The sequence below is a fragment of the Lynx canadensis genome, chromosome F2, assembly GCF_007474595.2.
Source record: "Lynx canadensis isolate LIC74 chromosome F2, mLynCan4.pri.v2, whole genome shotgun sequence".
Lineage (NCBI taxonomy): Eukaryota > Metazoa > Chordata > Mammalia > Carnivora > Felidae > Lynx > Lynx canadensis.
Window position 1 is genome coordinate 38,641,441 of NC_044320.2, and position 19,508 is coordinate 38,660,948.

General features: G+C 38.8%; 1 protein-coding gene across 1 annotated transcript in view; it reads left to right on the top strand.

Moving 5' to 3' along the window:
• The window catches only part of STK3 (serine/threonine kinase 3), a 288,672-nt gene extending 271,802 nt beyond the window's left edge, over positions 1–16,870 (top strand). Inside the window, exon 11 of the mRNA XM_030304020.2 lies at positions 15,499–16,870. Within this exon, the coding sequence (XP_030159880.1) occupies positions 15,499–15,657 (159 nt within the window). The 3' untranslated portion in view covers positions 15,658–16,870. The remainder of the gene's footprint in view (positions 1–15,498) is intronic.
• Positions 16,871–19,508: the final 2,638 nt, after the last annotated feature.

Consider the following 19,508-nt stretch of genomic DNA (forward strand, 5'->3'; position numbering starts at 1 on the left):
ATCTGCCTTCTCAGGGACCAGGGATTGAGCTGGAAACCTATTCCCCTCCTTTGTAAACCTGTTAATGCTGAGCCAATTGAGCTTTTCATGTTACCCCTGCCCTTTTCAAAGAGGCTCAGCCATTCAGAAATCACGGTGGTCACAATTCAGTTGATTTAGGAGGATTTAATTGTATTCTATCCTACTGCTTCCACTTTTCCTGCTCTCAGTTATCCTATAAGTTAATTTCTTGATGAGATTTAAGAGATTTTACAAAATAGTTACCAATTATTCAGTACTTCATCATTGTGCAAAGTTAGAAACCCACTACTTAAAAATCAATAAACAGTGCCTTCATTTTTATACTCAGAGCAGAGATTTGGCAGGGGATGGGGAAACTCCCACTGCTGTTGACCTAGCAAAACTACCTAGTAGGAAATCTGCCCTCTTCATTTTTAGTTGGTATAATTCAGGATGACATTCATTAAAGGTCAATAAAAAACAAAATTTCTAGTGATTGAAAAACTATAGACAACTAGGAGACAGCTGACAAAATCTGCCACTGCCTCAGTATTTTAGAGTCCTCTCTCCTTCCTTGGACAGCATGGTCCAGCACAGTCAGCTTTTCTGTCAGATGGGCTAAGAGAGTGAGGGTGGTCTACGTAGAAGACTCTGGAATGAGTAGGGTTGAGAGGAGGCCTTGAGCTTATCTCTGAGGAGGGGCCAGTGCCTGTTTCTTCCCTCTGGGTGAGCAGGAGAGATGTGCAGATTGGTGACCACAGGACTGGAGTGGGCCTGCCTGACAGTTAGAAGATTATGCATTTTGGTTAAAAGAACTTAGAGCAGGAAGAGTTTCATTCACCTGGATCTTCCTAACTAAAAATGGGGTGGGTGTCATGGGAACCCAAAAACAGACAGTGTTGTGTAGACCAGATTACAATATTTGCAATATTTAAGTCAGTTTGAAGGTAATTCCTCTGCATGCAGTATCTTTCAAAATGATTTCCTCCTGCTCTGAATCTAATGAGGCAAAGGAAATTTCTCTCACAATATTTTTGTCTAAGAATGCTTTGGAGAATTCTGACATTTGTTGGTACTAGGTCTGTTGGGTCATTTCTTAAGGATTGGAAGTTACGTGATATTGTATACTAATACAAAATAATTTCAGGGTAATCATCCAGTGGATTAGCTCCTCTGAATAACAGCATGTGCCAGTCACTTGCTGAAAACATTTTACGGAAAGTTCCTCAAGAGCACATTGAATTTAACAGCCATATGCTTTTTTGTTACTTTTCCACAGGAGGTAAACCAATAGTATGTCTTTCATTTGATAAGTAATTAAAGATGCATTTTTCCTTTTATCCTTATTAAAATTGGACCGTTTAAGGCTGAGGTGAAATTTCATCCTGAAAAATAAAATGTTAAGATTTGCTAGCAAAACTACTTCATATTAATGTATAGTATTCAAGCCAGAGCTCACATTCTGATCCCCAAGTTTCCACAAGAGACCACAACCTCCTGGCTTCCCAGGAGATGCAAAGTGAGATTGGCCAGTTAAGATGAATCCCTCAATGTCCAGTCCTTGCTTCCGCTCCCATGTCCGCATTAGTGGTGGCGCACTCAGCAAGCAGGTGTTTGGTTCAAGGGAAGATCTCACCAAAAGTGTTTGCCTCTGTGAGAGGTGATCGCGATAGCTTGTTCCAAGCCCACGCTGGAAAGCTCTGGGAACGTTGGGAATGTGCTCATTTTACAAGGTGGTATTACAAATACAAGTTTGATGCCATGTTCTCTATTAAATTAGTTGGTACCAAAAACAATTTTTAAAAATCTAATTTGGTGCCATTCTCAGACCAAAAAAAAAAAAAAAAAAAAGCCTTCATGAAAAATTCATTTTACTGTAGTCCCCTAAGTGTAAAAATTTTAGTTTGCTATAAATTTTTACCCTTAAGCTATTTTGCTTGCAAATGACACTGGCATATTACTGTCATCTTAATTTTCAGTGACTTATGCATAATAGTTGTGAGTCTAAGATGACGACATACCTCATAAACACTACTGTCCTCTCCCTAAACCAGAAAGTCAAAAGTTTGAAACATTACGTTTGAAAGTTGATGCCCCCCCCATAAGACACATTTAATTTAGCCAGTTTTATGTTCACTTAGTCTCATTTTCTGTTTTCTTTTATCTTAGATTAATAACATTTATGAACATATCTTAAAAGTCATTAACGAAAGGACAAGGGCAGAAGCTGTCATCTTCAGTTTTACTCAGTTAGTGGTTTTGCTTTGAAGTTTGCATAAGACTGATTGTTATTAAAGTAGGCAGGAATTTTTTTTTCTTTTAACGTTTCATAGGAGCTCTCTGATGTGTATTCTTTTAAATCCCTGAATATCTTCCTGGAGTTTTGATTGAATTCGTGAATTTGTATGTTAATATCTGGGAAATTTAAAATACTGTTTCAGCCACCAATCATGCCAATCTAAAAGTAATATTTATGTTAAATGTTATATTTTTGGTAAATTTTATTTTCTGAGGCCCATGTGGCAAGTAAGGATGAATAACTTTGATCAAAATTTGTCTTTGCTAAGTTTTAAAAAAATATTTTGCCATATTTGCGTCAGACCATGATTCCTCTTCTGTGGTAGATTGATGCCTCAAAACTAGAGTCGGAGGTACCTGCTTATTTGTAGGTGTTGTTTCACTACTTAAAAAAATTATTGCAATCTGAGTTTCATGATTTGTGGTTTTCAGCTGACCTCTATTTTTAAACTTTTTAGAGATTTGTCAAAGTAAATTTTGCATCTTTAAGATAGGAATTTAAATCGTCAGAGTAAGTTTTGTGAAACTGCTGCAGTAGAAAGCTACAAATGGTTGTTCTTGGTGATATTGGTAAGAACTCTATCCTCCTAGGGCACTTCATTCAATGCATGTTTGTCAAAAGAGTAAACTGTGGTGTTTATTATCATTTTGAAGAATTTTTTTTACAGAAGCCATTTTTCTGGAAAAGAATGAGTCGGAATCAAAATAAATGTATTATCCGGCTTGCAGAATAAACATGTAATGGAGCATGAGACCATCCTGTAGTGGAATAAACGAAATATGCTGGATAATACCCTGATTTTCCCAGATACTCCTTTTCCTTTACTTAAGTTGTAAGTGCTCCTACTTGCTAGCATGCGCGCGCGCGCGCACGCGCGCACACACACACACACACACACACTTTTTTATTTTATTTTACTTTTTTGGAGTTAACAGATATGTGCCACAGTGTTGAAGGGGACTTTTCCTGTTGCCACACATTAGCACTAGAGACCATAGCTGAAGACTGCAGTGGCCCATATTCTGAGGAGAGCCACCAACAATTGAGGCCAGATATCCCTCTCCAGGGTTTACTAAAAGCCCTACCATCTTTCTTTCATTCAGTAAATATTTATTAGGTACCTGTTCCAGGTAGTGTTCTAGGCACTGGGGGTGCAGCCATTCAGAAAGTTCTACCCTTATGGAATTCACAATCCAGTGGTCTAGTGGAAGAAGAATGTAGCTCTCTTCTTGCTTCGATTAAAGTCAGGGGTGGAGGGATGTCTTCCAGAGAGCCAGTCACAAATTGGTGGTGCCTGCAGGAAAGGAGACTGGCATCTAGTATCCCAGCCAGCTGCTCGCTAAGCTGGTTGAACCAGCAAACCCACTGACATGCCACTAGAGCAGAATTCAGTGGAGAAGTTCTGGGAGTCTGGGGGGCATATTAACATAGGCATAAGGAAAAGATGCCTGGAATAAGAGAGAGAGCAATGTCCGTGTCTCTCGCAAAGAGTTCTGTAGGTAGCAGACTTCTGTAGGTGGAGCTAAGGCCTGCAGGGTAACCGGGGTCATGTTGGCATATTCTAGGAAAGAAGAGACTAGGGTACCTCTCCCTTTCCTTGGGTCCTGGTGGCCCCTGGAAAGTATGGAGAACAACCTCTGCAATCTCTGTGGCTCTAAACACGGAGGTCAGACATCATAATGCTGCCAAGGGGGCTTCCAGGCCAGAGGAGACAATACCTCACCCAGAGAGCTGCTCTCAAGAGGGGTGAGCACCACGATAGTACTGCCCACCCTGTCAGGAAATCCACACACACTCCTGAGTCACAAACCACCAGTAATCAACCAAACCAGAGCAGGACTGAAACCTCCTTCCACCAACAAGTAACCATTCCCATCACAGGATCCCGGTTTCCTTCCCAGCTCCCAGCTCCCAGCTCCCAGCACCAGAGGAGCTAGACCTTGAAAAGAGATGGGAAGAAGGTTCTAGATGCAGGCATCCTCTCTTTCCACTGTAAGCCTCTTGGTCTGTGCAAGCCCATACTGAGGGAAGGAACAAAGTTTATCATTAATATGACATTGAGGTTTATAATTAGCCTGGACTTTTAATAACTAAAAGTGACCAGAAATCAGTGAGATCTGTCCAAGATTCCTTAAGGGATGTGTCAGGGAAATTTGGCCTAGTACAGCTGAAAAAGTATGAGTGGAGAAAAATGAAACTCTTTTAAGTTTATACAATGGTTACACAAAGATTTGACTGCCCAATAAACTAGTTACAGATATGTTTTAAGGACTTTGTAAAAAAAAAATTGTAATTTAAAAAAATATTTTTATGTTTATTTATTTTTGAGAGAAAGAGAGAGAGCACAAGTTGGGGAGGGGCAGAGAGAAAGAGAGACAGAATCCCAAGCAGGCCCCATGCCATCAGCGCAGAGCCTGACGTGGGGCTCGACCCCATGAACCGCGAGACCATGACCCAAGCCCAGATGAAGAGTCAGCCGCTTAACTGACTGCACCACCCAGCCTCCCCAAGGACTGTTTTTGTAAATGTTTATTATCTTCCATACTAGTCATAAAGTTAATTTTTAAAGAAATAAAATATATAAGCAAAGTTAATCACTCAATTTGTTAATCTCATTTATGGCTTAATCAATGTTTTAAGATATTCAAAGTATTCATCGGAATCGCTAAGAGAAGGCATCAAAGCTAATAGAACTTCTTCATCTGGCCCTTAATAGATCTGGAAAGATTTAATTAGTAATTTGGTTTTAAGTTACTCAGATTTTGTTGTATTGGGCCTAGAATTTTAGAGCAGCTTACAGTATAACAGGGCTATGCAGGAATGAACTCCTCCCTGATATTTTTAGCAGACAAAACTACTACTAGAAACTGAAAAGCGTAGAAGGAATGGGTATTCAGCTGCCATTAAGGAATGCAACTGAAATGTCATCATTCCTTTTTCACATGGGTGGCTCAAGTTTCTCCAGATCAGGGTGATGATAGGGATGCTTACCGGCTTGCAGCTCATGGGGAGATCCCAGCTGAACACAACACCAAAGCAGCGAGCAGACAGTCCGAATGGGCACAAGCCAAGTCTTGCTTCTGTATCAAGGGGACATGTCTTGTTGGTTTTGTCTTGGCATTTCTCTTATTGATAAAATGATGGCGTCTATCCCAAATCACTATGTAGGAATGCATTTATTTTGCTAGAGAGCTGATAAAATTAAAAATGCTTAAACATATCTCTTATTTCATAAGGCCGATTATAGCTAAAATACAACAATAACTTATAAATAAAATACTCCATTGAGAGGAAAGCTGGGATTTTTAAAAGCAGTGCTTCCCTACTTTTAATCTCTGAACAATCTGTCAGGAACTGTTTTATGTGATTTCTGGATTTTGAAGTGCTTGTAGATCTTGGGAGACCTAGGAAACAGCTCTTAGTAGACTCCAATCCCAACTTCTATTAGTGGGTTCGATGTGGGCTGTGAGTGCCTGCATGAACACGTCTAGCTGAGAGATCTGTGGTGGGTCACTTGGGCTCTCCTGGTGTCCTGACCTCTAAAATAGGGCTGATAATATCTACCCCATAAGGTAATTGGTAGGATTAAATGACTTCATGCCCAGAGCATAGGACAGTGTCTAACACATTGTAAATGATTAGTAGTCAGCACTTTTCTCTTCTCCTCCACTGATATCCACAAGAAGTGGTTTTCTCCCTTTTCTTTGGGAATGAAAATAAAATCTCAGTGTCCTAAATTTACTTTAGATGCCCTGAGGTTAAACAAATGCTTCATGGCAGTTTCTCTTTAGAGTCCTGAAATATTTATAGTCATTTAGTCAGTCAGCTGTAGACAGGGGCCACTCAGCTCAAACAAGTTTGCATGTAATTCTGTCTCCAAATAGTGTCTGTTTTGGGAAGAAGGTTCTGCTAGTAGATTAATGTGAATGTAGCTTTTAAGGGCATGTTTTACAGTGAAGAATTCCATTTTTATTCTTTAGTGTGTCAAGTGTGAAATTATCACAGTCTTCGTTATTTTTATAACTCCCTATTACTCCATATTTTAAATGTATCTGTATGTCTTTCTTTAACAGGCTTCATACTAGTTTGGATTGACTTGAGAGTCTGTGTACTCTTCTCAGTCTGGAAATGAAATCAGGAAATGCCTTAATACATTGGTATTTCGATGGTTTTTGAACAAGTGTCATACCTATTATCCCTGTTGTTCAGTCTTAGGGAAGAAGGCCCCTTACCTGTTTATATATATCTAAACTAATCGGCAGATTTGACTGGATTTTTGCTAGTATTTTGGTGCATTCCCCACTCTCACTGTTAGCAAAATGAGTGTGGCAGCCTCTGTGAACAGTGTTTTGTAAAACCGAACCAGATTCCATTCAACACAGTAAAAATTTGAGCTACAATGGAATATTAGGGGGAAAAGGAGTATACTGCTCCAGGCCACAAACAACTCAAAACAGTCTGAGGCATGCACTGGTAAATCTTACAAAATGCTATAGGCAATTCAGCATCAAAATTGCCATAGAAAATTATTGTTGTTAGCCATTCTGTTGATAGTTCATATTGTTAGAATTGCTAGCAGATGGGAGAATAGATGAGTCAGGATACGGTATTAACAATCCATATTTTTTTAATCACAAGCCACTAATAAGGTCTGTAGCATCTGTGAGATTTAAACAGTTGCTAGGAAGAGTTTGTTTTCCCAGTAAACACAGCAAACCTTGTACAGGATTTTCTTGATTGACTATTTGACTAAATGTGTTAACATTAACATATAAGACCATTTGCTTCATTGTGACGGTGTCGTGTTTATTTTGACAGACTGATTATAGCAGCAACTCATGGACCCGTTGAGTCTTGAATGTTATCACATTTATGCATTTTAAAACTTCATAATCTTATTTCTGCTGTTTTTAGAGAGTAAGACTTTTGAAAAAAACCTCTCATGTAATTGGGACTGTTTTTGACAAAATAATATAAAAATCTAAGTGTTTTCCTCAGAGAGCTCTTAAGATACTATTTTAGGAAGTAATTCACTCTTATCACTTGAATACAATACATTAGGTTTTTACATTTGTTTTTAATTTTTTGTTTAATCTTTATTTATTTTTGAAAGAGAGAGAGACAGAGCGTGAGCAGGGGAGGAACAGAAAGAGAAGGAGACACAGAATCCGAAGCAGGCTCCAGGCTCTGAGCTGTCAGCACAGAGCCCGACACAGGGCTCGAACCCACGAACTGCGAGATCATGACCTGAGCCGAAGTCGGACGCTCAACTGACTGAGCCACCCCGGCGCCCCCATTAGGTTTTTATAGTAGGTTGGATACACAAACTTGCAGAAAGTTCTGACGTTACTGACAACTCTTAATGGTCAGTAACTAGAAGCTTTTCTGGTTCTCATAGAGTTCAGAAGTAATTCTAACGATTAAAAGAGTGAGCTATCAAAACGATCAGTTTTAAGATTTAATCTTACCTTCTATGTTCTCACACCACTCTGTTGTCTGTGCCCCTGCATCAGGCAAGAGCTAGTAAGTAAGGGAGCTGTTCATTTGCATATCATTTATTTGGACTTGCTTTTTCTTTTTTAAGGGCTACTAAGAAATACGGTTTTGCTGGGTAGTGATCTCCCAACCTCCTGGATGGAATGTGACAATCCAGGACAATTATTAACAAAATGGGCTGCGCAGTCAAGCTGTCACTTATGTACCAAACTATACCAATTTTCAAACAAATGCTGACCTCTATTGAAAAGTGGTTTTAACTTTTTTGTTTACCTTACAAGCAATCCATCTGCTCTTCTAATTATTGTTTAAAAGTTAGGGTTTTTATTTAAACTCTTTCACTTGTTTTAAACAGCGTTTCTATAAGAGGTGGGAAGTCCTAGTCTACCGAGTGTCCTGAAACTTAAAGAAAATGGTATTTCTACCTTTTGCTGACTTTCTGCAGTTTATTTCATTGTAAAAAAAAAAAAAAAAACTGCTTTATAAAAATATCGTATGCAAGGTTTTCTCTTCACTGTGATCTTCCTAGTTGAATATTTTCCCTTTCAGCTATTTTCCCTTTTAGCTCAGGTTGAAGACCCTGGAAATTTCTTAGCACCACACCCTTCCCATTCATGGTGTCGTAACATTTTGAACACTCTGGCAGTGCTAATTAAAAGTATCAAACTTGGGACGCCTGGGTGGCTCAGTCGGTTAAGCAACCGATTTCAGCTCAGGTCATGATGTCACAGCTCGTGAGTTCAAACTCTGCATGGGACTCCGTGCTGACAGCTCAAAGCCTGGAGCCTGCTTCAGATTCTGTGTCTCCCTCTCTTTCTGCCCCTCCCCAACTCATATGCTCTCTCCCTCCCTACCTCTCTCTCTCTCTCTCCCTACCTCTCTCTCTCTCTCTCTCTCTCTCTCAAAAATAAGTAAACGTTAAAAAACATATGCATCGAAGTTGTTATAATGAAAAAATGCATTGGCCTCGAGGTCAGATTGTATCTCTGCCATCAACCAACATTGTAACTTTGAGCAAGCTGGCTCCCATTTTCTCACCCAAAATAAGGAAGCTAAAATAGATCATTTCTGAGGTTTTCATTTGCAGTAAGATTGTGTGAGGTTTAACTCATAACCCAACCTTATAGTTTATGCTCCTGTTAAACAATGGTTTGTTCATATGCAGTGGTGTTTAATAATCCCAGATTCACAAAGTGTTTCTCTGAGGCTCATATGATTCAATTTACCTGACCTCAGTTTGAACTCTTTTTATGGCAATTGATTTTCTTCTCTGTCCTTAATATGTCTTGCCCCCTGATACTTGTCATTTCAAATGTTCAAGAGAAGCAAACATTCTTGTGAATAGAAAAACATGCCTCGGGTAATAAAACAGTATTGTCCTGAAACTCATCTCCTTTTCTGTGGCTGTGAATTTGAAGAAGTTCTGTCTTTGCTGATAAGGCCTTCCTGTTACCGCACGTCCATTCATTTAGTCACTTAATGAAGTTATATATCCTTGATGTTCGTCACAGTTGTCAAACTACAGTTTTCTCTCAGAATGTTAAGATCTGAAAATCTAAGAATCATCGTTCGTTGTGCAAGTTCTGTGTTACCATTAAATTCAAAATCAAATGTTATTAAGTAGAATTAGCCTACAACATATAAAAGCCATCTCGAGATGAGTTATTCATTTTTATACATTTGTTCACATACAGCCATAACCACAATGTACGCATAACCTAAAATTCTCTTCACTGACTTCACTTACAGAACTCTAAACTGACAACTATGGTTTACTCTGCATTTATTTTGGAATTAGTCATCTGGCAGATGGCTATGGTAATATAGCTGCTTTGTGTTCCTTGTATTGTAGAAAGATGGTTCATAAGTAACATTTCTTTGCTATATTTAAAAATATATAAATTCAAGTCAATTTACCACAAGCTCTGTTGATCCATAAACATAAAAATTCTGAAGTGATTTCCCTTCCTTTTTGTGAAGATTTTCAAGAAAGCTAATTTTAGTGACTGAAGCTTCTGTCACAGTAATATTGATACTAATTCAGGAAGCTCAACTTTTCCTTCTTGTATTATCCTCATTAGCCCCCAAAATTGTTTTCATTTGGATTAGCATTTTAAAAGGATGATAGTGGAATTGTTTAATATTACAGGACCATGTTTGTCATTATGAGTCTCCATAAAATTTTATCTGGTTTGTGACCCTATTTACTACTAAGCCGTCGAGCAGTAGTGCTTTCCAAGAGCTTGGAAAAGCTGCTCCTGCCCCATTTCTCCCAACCCCGCAATCATTTTCATGCCTGTGAGGCTTGGTAGCTACAGAAATGCAGAATGCTAAATATATGTTATTAGGATTTATCATAAGTCAGAACTCAGCCAGAAGTGCATGTCTAAAATCATACCCACTGTATAAAAAGTAAAAACTTCTACCAGTTAGGTTCACATTTTTTTTTTTTTTGTCTAGATGACACCATGATCCAGTTATTTAGAAATCTACTGATATTTCTCTTCTATTAACAAAACGAGAAGAGCCTCTGGCAACAAAGGCTACAGTTTGGGGATTATTTTTTGTTGGATACCATAGATCGTAAAATCAAGGAGAAAACCTTGTCCTGGATAATCTGATCCTCATCAGTTGCTTCGGTTATAGCCTAAATGCTGATGATTCCCTAAATCGGTAGCTTTAATTTCTCTGCTGAACTCCAAAACTCCAAATTATAATCCATATCTAATGTCTCCACCCTGATGCCTTGTTCATATCTCAAACTCAGCAGGACTAAAATGCCATGTGATCTACTCCCGTACCTTATTAATGATAACTGTACCCCATCACCCTAGCTTGAAGCCAGAATCATCCTAGCCCTTCCTTCTTCCTGACCCTTCGTAATCAATCAGTCAACAAAGAAAGCCCTATCAGTTCTACTTCCAAGTCTCAGATCCCTCCCTTCTTCTGAGTCTCCACTTCCTTTTTCCTAGTCCAAGCCTCATCCTCTCACTAGACTGTGCAGTAACCTGCTGACAGGCCTTCCTGCCTCCATTTTCACCCATGGTATTCCATTTTCTATACCTGCTAGTAGGTACATTTTTCTGTCTCATATATGATCATGTCACCAGTTATGTTCACAATTATCTAGCATTTCCTTCTTCGCTACAGAAAGTTTGTAGCAACATGCTTAAAGGTCTCCTGTCTCCTTCTGTCTCCTCTCCCCTACCCCTCCCCCCATGGATCCGCCCCACATCCCGGCAGCCAGCTGAGGTCTCCAAAAGTATGGAGCATTTGGGTACCTTATACATTTCTATTCATGCTGCTTCCCTTCTGCCCTGTCCTATTTGCCATCTTCTCAGCTTACCCATCCTTCAGTCAATTAGCCGTGTGTGGACCTGTCTTGCCAGCTAGATTGCAAGTTCTCTGTGGGAGGTAGAGTGTTCTATTCATCTCTGTATCCACATGCTTGGTCCATAGAAATTATCAATAAATATTTTAATAAACGAGTACTCTGGAGTTCTCTGACAGCTCATCTGAAAATGTAACTATGTATGTTTCTTACATAGATGTCAGATTTCCTGTAACTTCAACCTTACAGAGCCACAAATCTGAAATCAAATTTTTTAAAAAACGAAAACACTAGAAACTGGTGGTACAAGGTTCAGCACTAGAACCATGCTCTGTCTTTCCTAAAACAGCCTCAAGCTGTCATTAATGTATTTATTTTTATTTAGTGTAATGCTTTCTAGGACCGTTCAATCACTTTTCTGGTTCCCAATAGATGAACAAACTATGTAAAGAGAGAATGATATCCGTCTAATGAGGGTCATGAAAAGGAGCTGATAGCTTTCTCTCAAATGAAGATAAAAAGCCAAAAAGGAGAGAGGAAATTAATACATGGCATAGATTAGTAGTAGAAATTAATAATGGGGATTCATCATTAAGGAAAGATTGCTTTAGGTCCTGTGTCCTCTCCTTTAGAAGCCGGCATATTCTGTAAAGTGCTTCATAAAGGTTTTCTCTTCAAAACGGTTGAAACAAAGTTTTTACCACCTAAAAAACTAAGATTTAGATACCTCATAAATTTTCTTGTATGGAACATCTAATTCCCTAAGAGTCCTGGATGATTCTCCAACATCACAGACCTGTTCGTCACACATTTTACAGACTGAAAATATACAAGTCTATTAGAGGAGGAAAACTTTCTTCTAAGTAGCTTCTTTCTCTGAATTTAGTCCATTACTGTAATGTAATATTTATAAACTGTTGGTAATTTGCCCCAGTAAGGTAGTATAAGATATTTACAGGAATATCTTAATGCAAAAATTGTTTTCCTTTGCTTTGATGCTGTTTCTCCTAATCTTAGAGTAACCCATTCCTTTGAATCATTTTTTTTCTGTATTTCTATTTACCCACCCTCATGCCATGGTATTTAGCAGTACAGTTTGATGGTTTCTAACCGTGTTTACAGTATCTAAAGTTTAAATATTTTTTAGAATATCTGACAGGGAGACCTGAAACTCATTCATAAAAGTCAATTACAAAATAATAATAAATAAATTTAGAATCAAATACTAAATTGTGTTGTTTAAATTATGAATGTTATATTGAAATTCAGAGATGGGAAGATTAGTGTGGACTGAAAAAGAGACAAAAGTGAAATGGGATCTCATGTAGACAGCACCCGGACGTGTCTTTCTTTAATTTTTTTTTTGTTACATTTATTTATTTCTGAGAGACAGAGACAGAGAGCGCGCGCGCAGGGGAGGGGCAGAGAGAGAGGGAGACACAGAATCCGAAGCAGGCTCCAGGCTCTGAGCTGTCAGCACAGGGCCTGACGCGGGGCTCGAACTCACAAACCGCGAGATCATGACCTGAGCTGAAGTTGGACGCTTAACCGACTGAGCCACCCAGGTGCCCCGTCTTTCTTAGGGAAACAAGGCCCTGTGTGGTGTCTAATAGGTTCTTCATCCCCCCCCCCCATCACCTGTTCGTCCAGTTCAGAAAGTTCTGAAGTCCCCTATTGGCTTATTCTTTATCCTCCCAGAGATTTGAACATATTTAGCCATATTAATAGTGGCATGATTAGTACTTGGGTTAAAAATTAATGAAGAATATGATAAAATACAATGCATGATAATATAAATGCGTATAATGGTGTGATATAGTAAGGTAGCTTCTTTTTATGACAGGGCATATTGTATATATATATTATTATATATATGTATACACCAGAACTTTTCATACACCAAGGCACGTGGTACTCACCTTCAGAATCATCATCCTGGGAGCCCACATACTCTTTCCCGTAACACTGTCATGCCTATATTTTTGGAACGCCTCTTTTGAATTTACTTCAGAGTCTGTGACTCATTCTTTTCAGTATCCTCAGTGGTGACAAACCTTTTTCAGTGAGAATGGATTTTTTAGAACCAAGAGTAATTTAAGGGCCAGGTAAGGTGAGGAAAGTGGAGGATCAAGCTGAAAAATGCTATTTTTGGTTAAAATTGACATGTTGACTATAAAGTAATGAGAGCACTTTCTGATTTGGCTCATAAAATAACCAAAGACAGTTCTCTTATTAAAACAAAAAATTGCTGCAAGTGTTATCATATTAAGACCAAGTCTGAATTACTCTCATGGAATTCTCCTGCTGTGGAGCAGATCATGATTCCCTAAAGTCCAAACCCTGCTTTGCCTAGCTTGGGACCCCACCAGCCCCTGGTTCTGCAGCAACCATAGTCCTTCCTCAACATGGCGGAGCTTCCTCCTCAGGGCCCTGCTCATCTCTGAGACACCCCCCTTTTCAAGGACCAGCATGGTCCCTGCTCCCCTAAAAGGGATCAGCTTAGTGACGCTTCTCTCTTTTTGTTGGGAATCTGTTTTAAAAAAAAAAAAAAGAGCAAGAAGCAATAGATGTTGTCCCCAGGAAAATGTACACTGAACCTGCGAAATTGGGTATATGAGAAGCTTATTCATGGACTTAAGAACCTCTCACTGCAATCAATCTGTACTATATGCAGTAGGGTCTTGTGTCAGTCCCACATGTTTCTAGTTGCTGATCTCACCCTTCTGACTAATATGCAAGTTTCCTTTATTTTTTTTAAGAGAGAAAGAGAGAGGGAGAGAGTGCAAGTAGGGGAGGGGCAGGGAGGGAGGGAGGGGGAGAGAGAGAGAGAGAGAGAGAGAGAGAGAGAGAGAGAGAGAGAGAAAGAAAATATCCCAAGCAGGCTCCGCACCACCAGCACAGCCTGATGTGGGCCCCAACCCATGAACCATGAGATCATGATCTGAGCCAAAGTCAGACGCTTAACAGACTGAGCCACCCAGGTGCCCCAATTTGCAAGTTTCTTAAGGCAAGGAAATAGTTCAGTGCTTCTTTGCTTTCCTTACAGTACCTACCAAGATGCTGAATATGTAATAGCATTCTGTAAATCACTGTGGTTTAACAGATTTTTTTAAAACCACTTACCTGCCACCATTGCTTTAATAGTTTCTGAATGAGACAAAGTTTTAGACTTTTTTTAAATGTTAGTAAGATAAAGCCCAAGTGTTAGGTTATATATTTCAGGGCATCTTAAAATATGTTTCTCAGGAGATAATCCATATCTTGCTGTTTTCACATATAAAAAAAATTTTAACATATATTTATTTTTGAAAGAGAGAGCGTGAGTGGGGAGGGGCAGAGAGAGAGGGAGACACAGAATCCAAAGCAGGCTCCAAGCTCTGAGCTATCAGGACAGAGCCTGACACAGGGCTCAAACCCACAAACCGCGATATTATGACCTGAGAGCCAAGGATGGACCCTTAACCAACTGGGCCATCCAGGCACCCTGCTTTTTTCACATATAAATAATTACAGTAAAGCTCAGCATGCCACAGATCCTGTTATGTAGAATGGATTTCATCCCCCTGACCTGAGGCCTCTCACCTCCTGTTATACAGAAAACCAGTAAAGGATTGCTGGTGTTGTCTCTGGAAGCCAGAGTAATTGAACTGAATCACTATGGTCAAACTAGATCATTTAGTCAAATCACATCATTATCGTCAAACTATAATGTATGTGGTGAAAAGCTGATAGTTTATTCTCAAATTGACCAGCAGGTCGAATTTACTCGTCACTAATATATCAGGCTTGGGATATTTTGAGGCATAAATTAAAAACCTTATTGTATCAAAATGTTTGGGATAAAAGTATTCTAGGTAATTTAATTTTTTGATTAACCAAGTACTTAAAATTTAAGCAATTGGTAAAATGCAGGATATAATGGGTAATTTAACCTGCATTCAATCTTGTCACATTCTTGGGTGATCTCTGCAAGCGTTCACAATTATGACAGTGCTCCAGAGCTGGCGAGGATGTGAGAGGTTAGAGTGAATATATCCGGAGCATATCCTGAAAGTCCGTGTGTTGGCAATGGTGGATTTGTTTTTCTGCCCTTCTTTAAAAAACTAATACTTTTCATCTGCTTATTTTTCTCATTTGTTCTTTCCTAAAAGCAGAGGTTTTTTTATTGCTTTTGTTGCAGAATTACTTAAGATTCTTATAAGGCGTGGCTTTTTGGTTCTTTAGTGAAGGAATTCCTGTTTTAGTTATTGAACCATATTTCAAAGACGTTGTAGAGAGTTTGCTGAAATATCCATGCTAAACCCCATTAGATTTTAGCCTATTGTAGATAATTTTATACTGTATTGATATCTTCACTTTTTTCTGTTTCTAGTTAAAAAATCTAAGTCTAGAAGAACTACAGATGCGGTTAAAAGCACTGGACCCCATGATGGAACGAGAAATAGAAGAGCTTCGTCAACGATACACGGCGAAAAGACAACCCATTCTGGATGCAATGGATGCAAAGAAAAGAAGGCAGCAAAACTTTTGAGTCTGATTTCTTCCTTGTTTGTTTCTGTAACTATTCTGGAGACCAAGAAACCACTAAGAATTGAAGGAATATTTTTATTGGGTTTTTTTTAATCCCTAAGATTTTGTGCTCTACAACTAGGCAACGGTCCAAAATTGACAATGGTACCTATCTAGTAAATTTCCACAGGGCAGAATTTACAACTATAGCCACTATGTTTTCATTCTTAGGTAATGAAAACAACAGAAAGGTATTCTTCTCTAGATCTGTCAGCTGCATACCAGCACTAAAACTGTGTTATAAAACAAAAGCTGTGTTTAGAGACCTTGAAAATCTGAAGCCATTGTTTAATTGTACAGCACCGAAGGGCTTTATGTCACAATATTCTTTATTCTTATTTCTGGTAGCTTATTTATTGTGTCCCCTACGTAAGCTTATTTATTTATGCTGTTTCACTTTGTTTTGTTTTTAAGGACGAGATCAGGATAGCTTTGGTGAAGGTAGGGCACATTAATAATAGATGATAACGTACAACCAAATTATACTTTCAGCAGGGAGCTATGGGGGTACATTCCTTGATTTCCAGGATAGTTTTCCAATAGAAGCAAAGCAATAATAGCAATAGTACCCAAATGGGCCAGACATTTTTTTATACTGAAGCAATAATTCCATTTTTACCTTCTGAAATTTTGTTTAATGTTTTTATTCCTGATGTTTGGTACAAATAAAACTATATTTAGATCACATGGATCTATAATGTTTAAAACCAAAGAAATCAATGGAACTCTTGCACAAAAAAGTGTGGTAAATATTTTAAAAGAAATCCTTAAAACAAATGCAATTTGTTTCATGTTTCATATGTAGGTCTGATAGCTAAACTGTATCAAACTGTAATAAGCTCATCAAATTTATTCCTGTGAAAATGTGCTCAATTGTCACAGGACTTTTTTGTTGATTTCACTTATTTCCTGGGAATTGGTAAACATCATGTGCCTGACGATAACAAAATAGCAGAAACATTTGTACTGAACTGTACAAGCCTTGGGGACTGAATAAAAAGATTAAAACCATTAAAAAGAAACTCATTTCTAAGCTGAATGAAGGTTTGCGTGATTGATCTGGGACCAGTCATTTCCGAAGCTACGTATGGCCATCTTGACCGTGTTTGGTCTTTTGTGTGTTTAATTACTGTGTGTAAATCATAAAGACAAATAAATTTTACTGTGCCACCCAGCGTATTGCGTCTCTCTGTCTTTGCAAAAAACTCACCACCTGGATTCTATCTTTTCCTGGCGAGGCAGGTATATTAGTGAGGACGGGCTGGATGATGGATAACAACCGTGAAACCTCAGTGGCTCAGCGTAGTAACACAGCTCATTTCTTTCTGATGCTCCGTGCCCACCCCCGCTTGGCAAGATACCCTGCTCCTGTCGCTCTCACCCAGGGACCCCACCGATGGTGCCTTCACCCTCTGTAACATTAGTGGTCACCCTAGCAAGGGAAGGAGCACTGACAAGTCACACAAGCTCCACTGTGACATGTGTCTGGTTGTCCACACCCTGTGTTCAGAACCAGTCACATGGCCACTCCTCATTTCAAGGGAGCAAGGAGATGCAACCTTACCATGTGCCTGGAGGGGAGAGAAGGAAGATGCCGGCAGGTTCACTGATGACCACCAGAGAAGGTATATCATCTCCAAAGAGCTTTTATTCCATTTTAAAATGGCAGATGCGTCCCGGGTAGTGCCTTGAAGTACCATTTATCTCTGCTCTGTTGAGTCCTTATAAGTCACATAGGAATTACAAGATTGTTAAAATAGTGGGAAGTATTGAAAAATTTCTAAAGGTAATTAAGAATGAAGACTAAATCTACAATATATGCTTCAGCTGCATACTTATGGAATCTACTTGGGACAGTCAGATGAGTCAGTCCCCTCAGGCACCCTACCTTTTTTACCCCTTTCTTAATTGTTTTTCTTTTCAGTAACCTAATACCATGCCTAATTTGGTGGAATCAAATGACTGACTTGCTACCATCCAAGTAAAACCGCCCACATGAAATGTCAAGAAACCTATGAAGAGGATTTCTCTCCAGTTTGCTAAATTAGAAAATGTATGCAAATTAATTCGATGAGGCCTGTTAACCACTCTTTCTAATTCAGTCTCAACAAGAATCCTCCTTTTAATAGTAAACATTGAATGTTCCAATCACATTGTAATTTGTATATAAATAGGTTTTATATCCTGTTGTTATTTTTATTCTTTATACACACACACATACACACACAGGAGAGAATTAAGAGCAGTGAGCATATTTTTATTTTAGAGACTTAGGAAGCTCTAGAATATTTTAGGATAATCTTTTAAAATTCTTCCAATCTTCTCAGTCTCTGCCCCCCACCAATCAAAAAAAGGAACTTATGATAAGTTTTGAAGAACCAAAAGCCATGAAAGAAAGCTTCAAGTCTAGGTAAGCCTTGATTAATCGTGATGCTGAGGAAAGAGTTTTCTGGTTATTTTAATGAGTTTAAGAAGAAGCCTCTTATTATCTTAACCTTGGCTTCTGAGAACATTCCAAAAATAGGTAAGTGTACTTTCTGCACACCCCCATCCTTTCATAAACGCAGAATTGTAAGTGTGATTGTAGCTAATGAGTGAGGATTTTGTCTTGCCTAAAATCCAGCATCATTGTATATGTTGTTCTGTAGATGAGAAGGTTTTTTCTGATCTAGATGACTCATTTCTACAGACTTACAATACACTTAGCTTATTTTAGCAGTAATAGTTTTATGTTCATAATATGAGCTAATTTGGTCAATATAAATTGGGGAAGAAAATGTTTTTATTTAAATGGATTTCAAAATAATACCATCTATTATTTGGGACATTTACTATTTGTCAGACACTATGCTAAACAACCTTACATACATGACTTACATGCTTTTGTGTTTCTTTCCTCTGCTTATTTATTGAATCACATCCCCAAGGTTTAAAATCACTCTCTACTCACTGCAGGATATGTAGCTTCTCTAGCGGAAATTCTATAATACATCAATAAAATGTTTTTAACTTAGTCACAGGAAATCTTTTCAAATTACTGACACATTAGCATTCAATAGGAATGCTATTTTTGTTTCCTATCCTGTGTCAAAGATTAATGATTAAAATAAATCCTGAAAATACTAATGATACAACACTCTAAATAGAACATTTTTTAGGGGCACCTGGGTGGCCCAGTCGGTTGGGCGTCCGACTTCGGCTCAGGTCAGGATCTCATGGTCTGTGGGTTCGAGCCCCGTGTCGGGCTGTATGCTGACAGCTCAGAGCCAGGAGCCTGTTTCAGATTCTGTGTCTCCCCCTTTCTCTGACCCTCCCCTGTTCATGCTCTCTCTCTCTCTCTCTCTCTCTCTCTCTCTCTCTCTCTCTCTCTGTCTCAAAAATAAATAAATGTTTAAAAAAATCATTTAAAAAAAAATTGGAGTTACATTGCATTAGTAAACTGTTACCAGGCATACGCATATAATTAGGTGTTTCATCAAAATGCTATTTTGGAATCCTAGACATCTGGTTCCAAAGCACAAGAATTGGGGGTCTAAAGAGAGAACTACTTTGCTTTTTGAGCAATCTGACGGGATGTGGACTCAAGGGTACATATACCTTAGCTGGGTAGTTTGGTGCCACTGAATGGTGACTTATCCTCCAGGAAGTCGGTCAGTTTCTCCCTGTTCCATGTCCACACGAAATACCTGAACCTCAGCCAAACACTTCCCTGAGCCATGAAAAGACCCCAGAAGAGAAAGCAAGTGACCAGTTCCGTTCTTCCACCAATCTTGGAAAACCGGCTTCAAGGACGTGTTCTTCTCGAGCTGGATC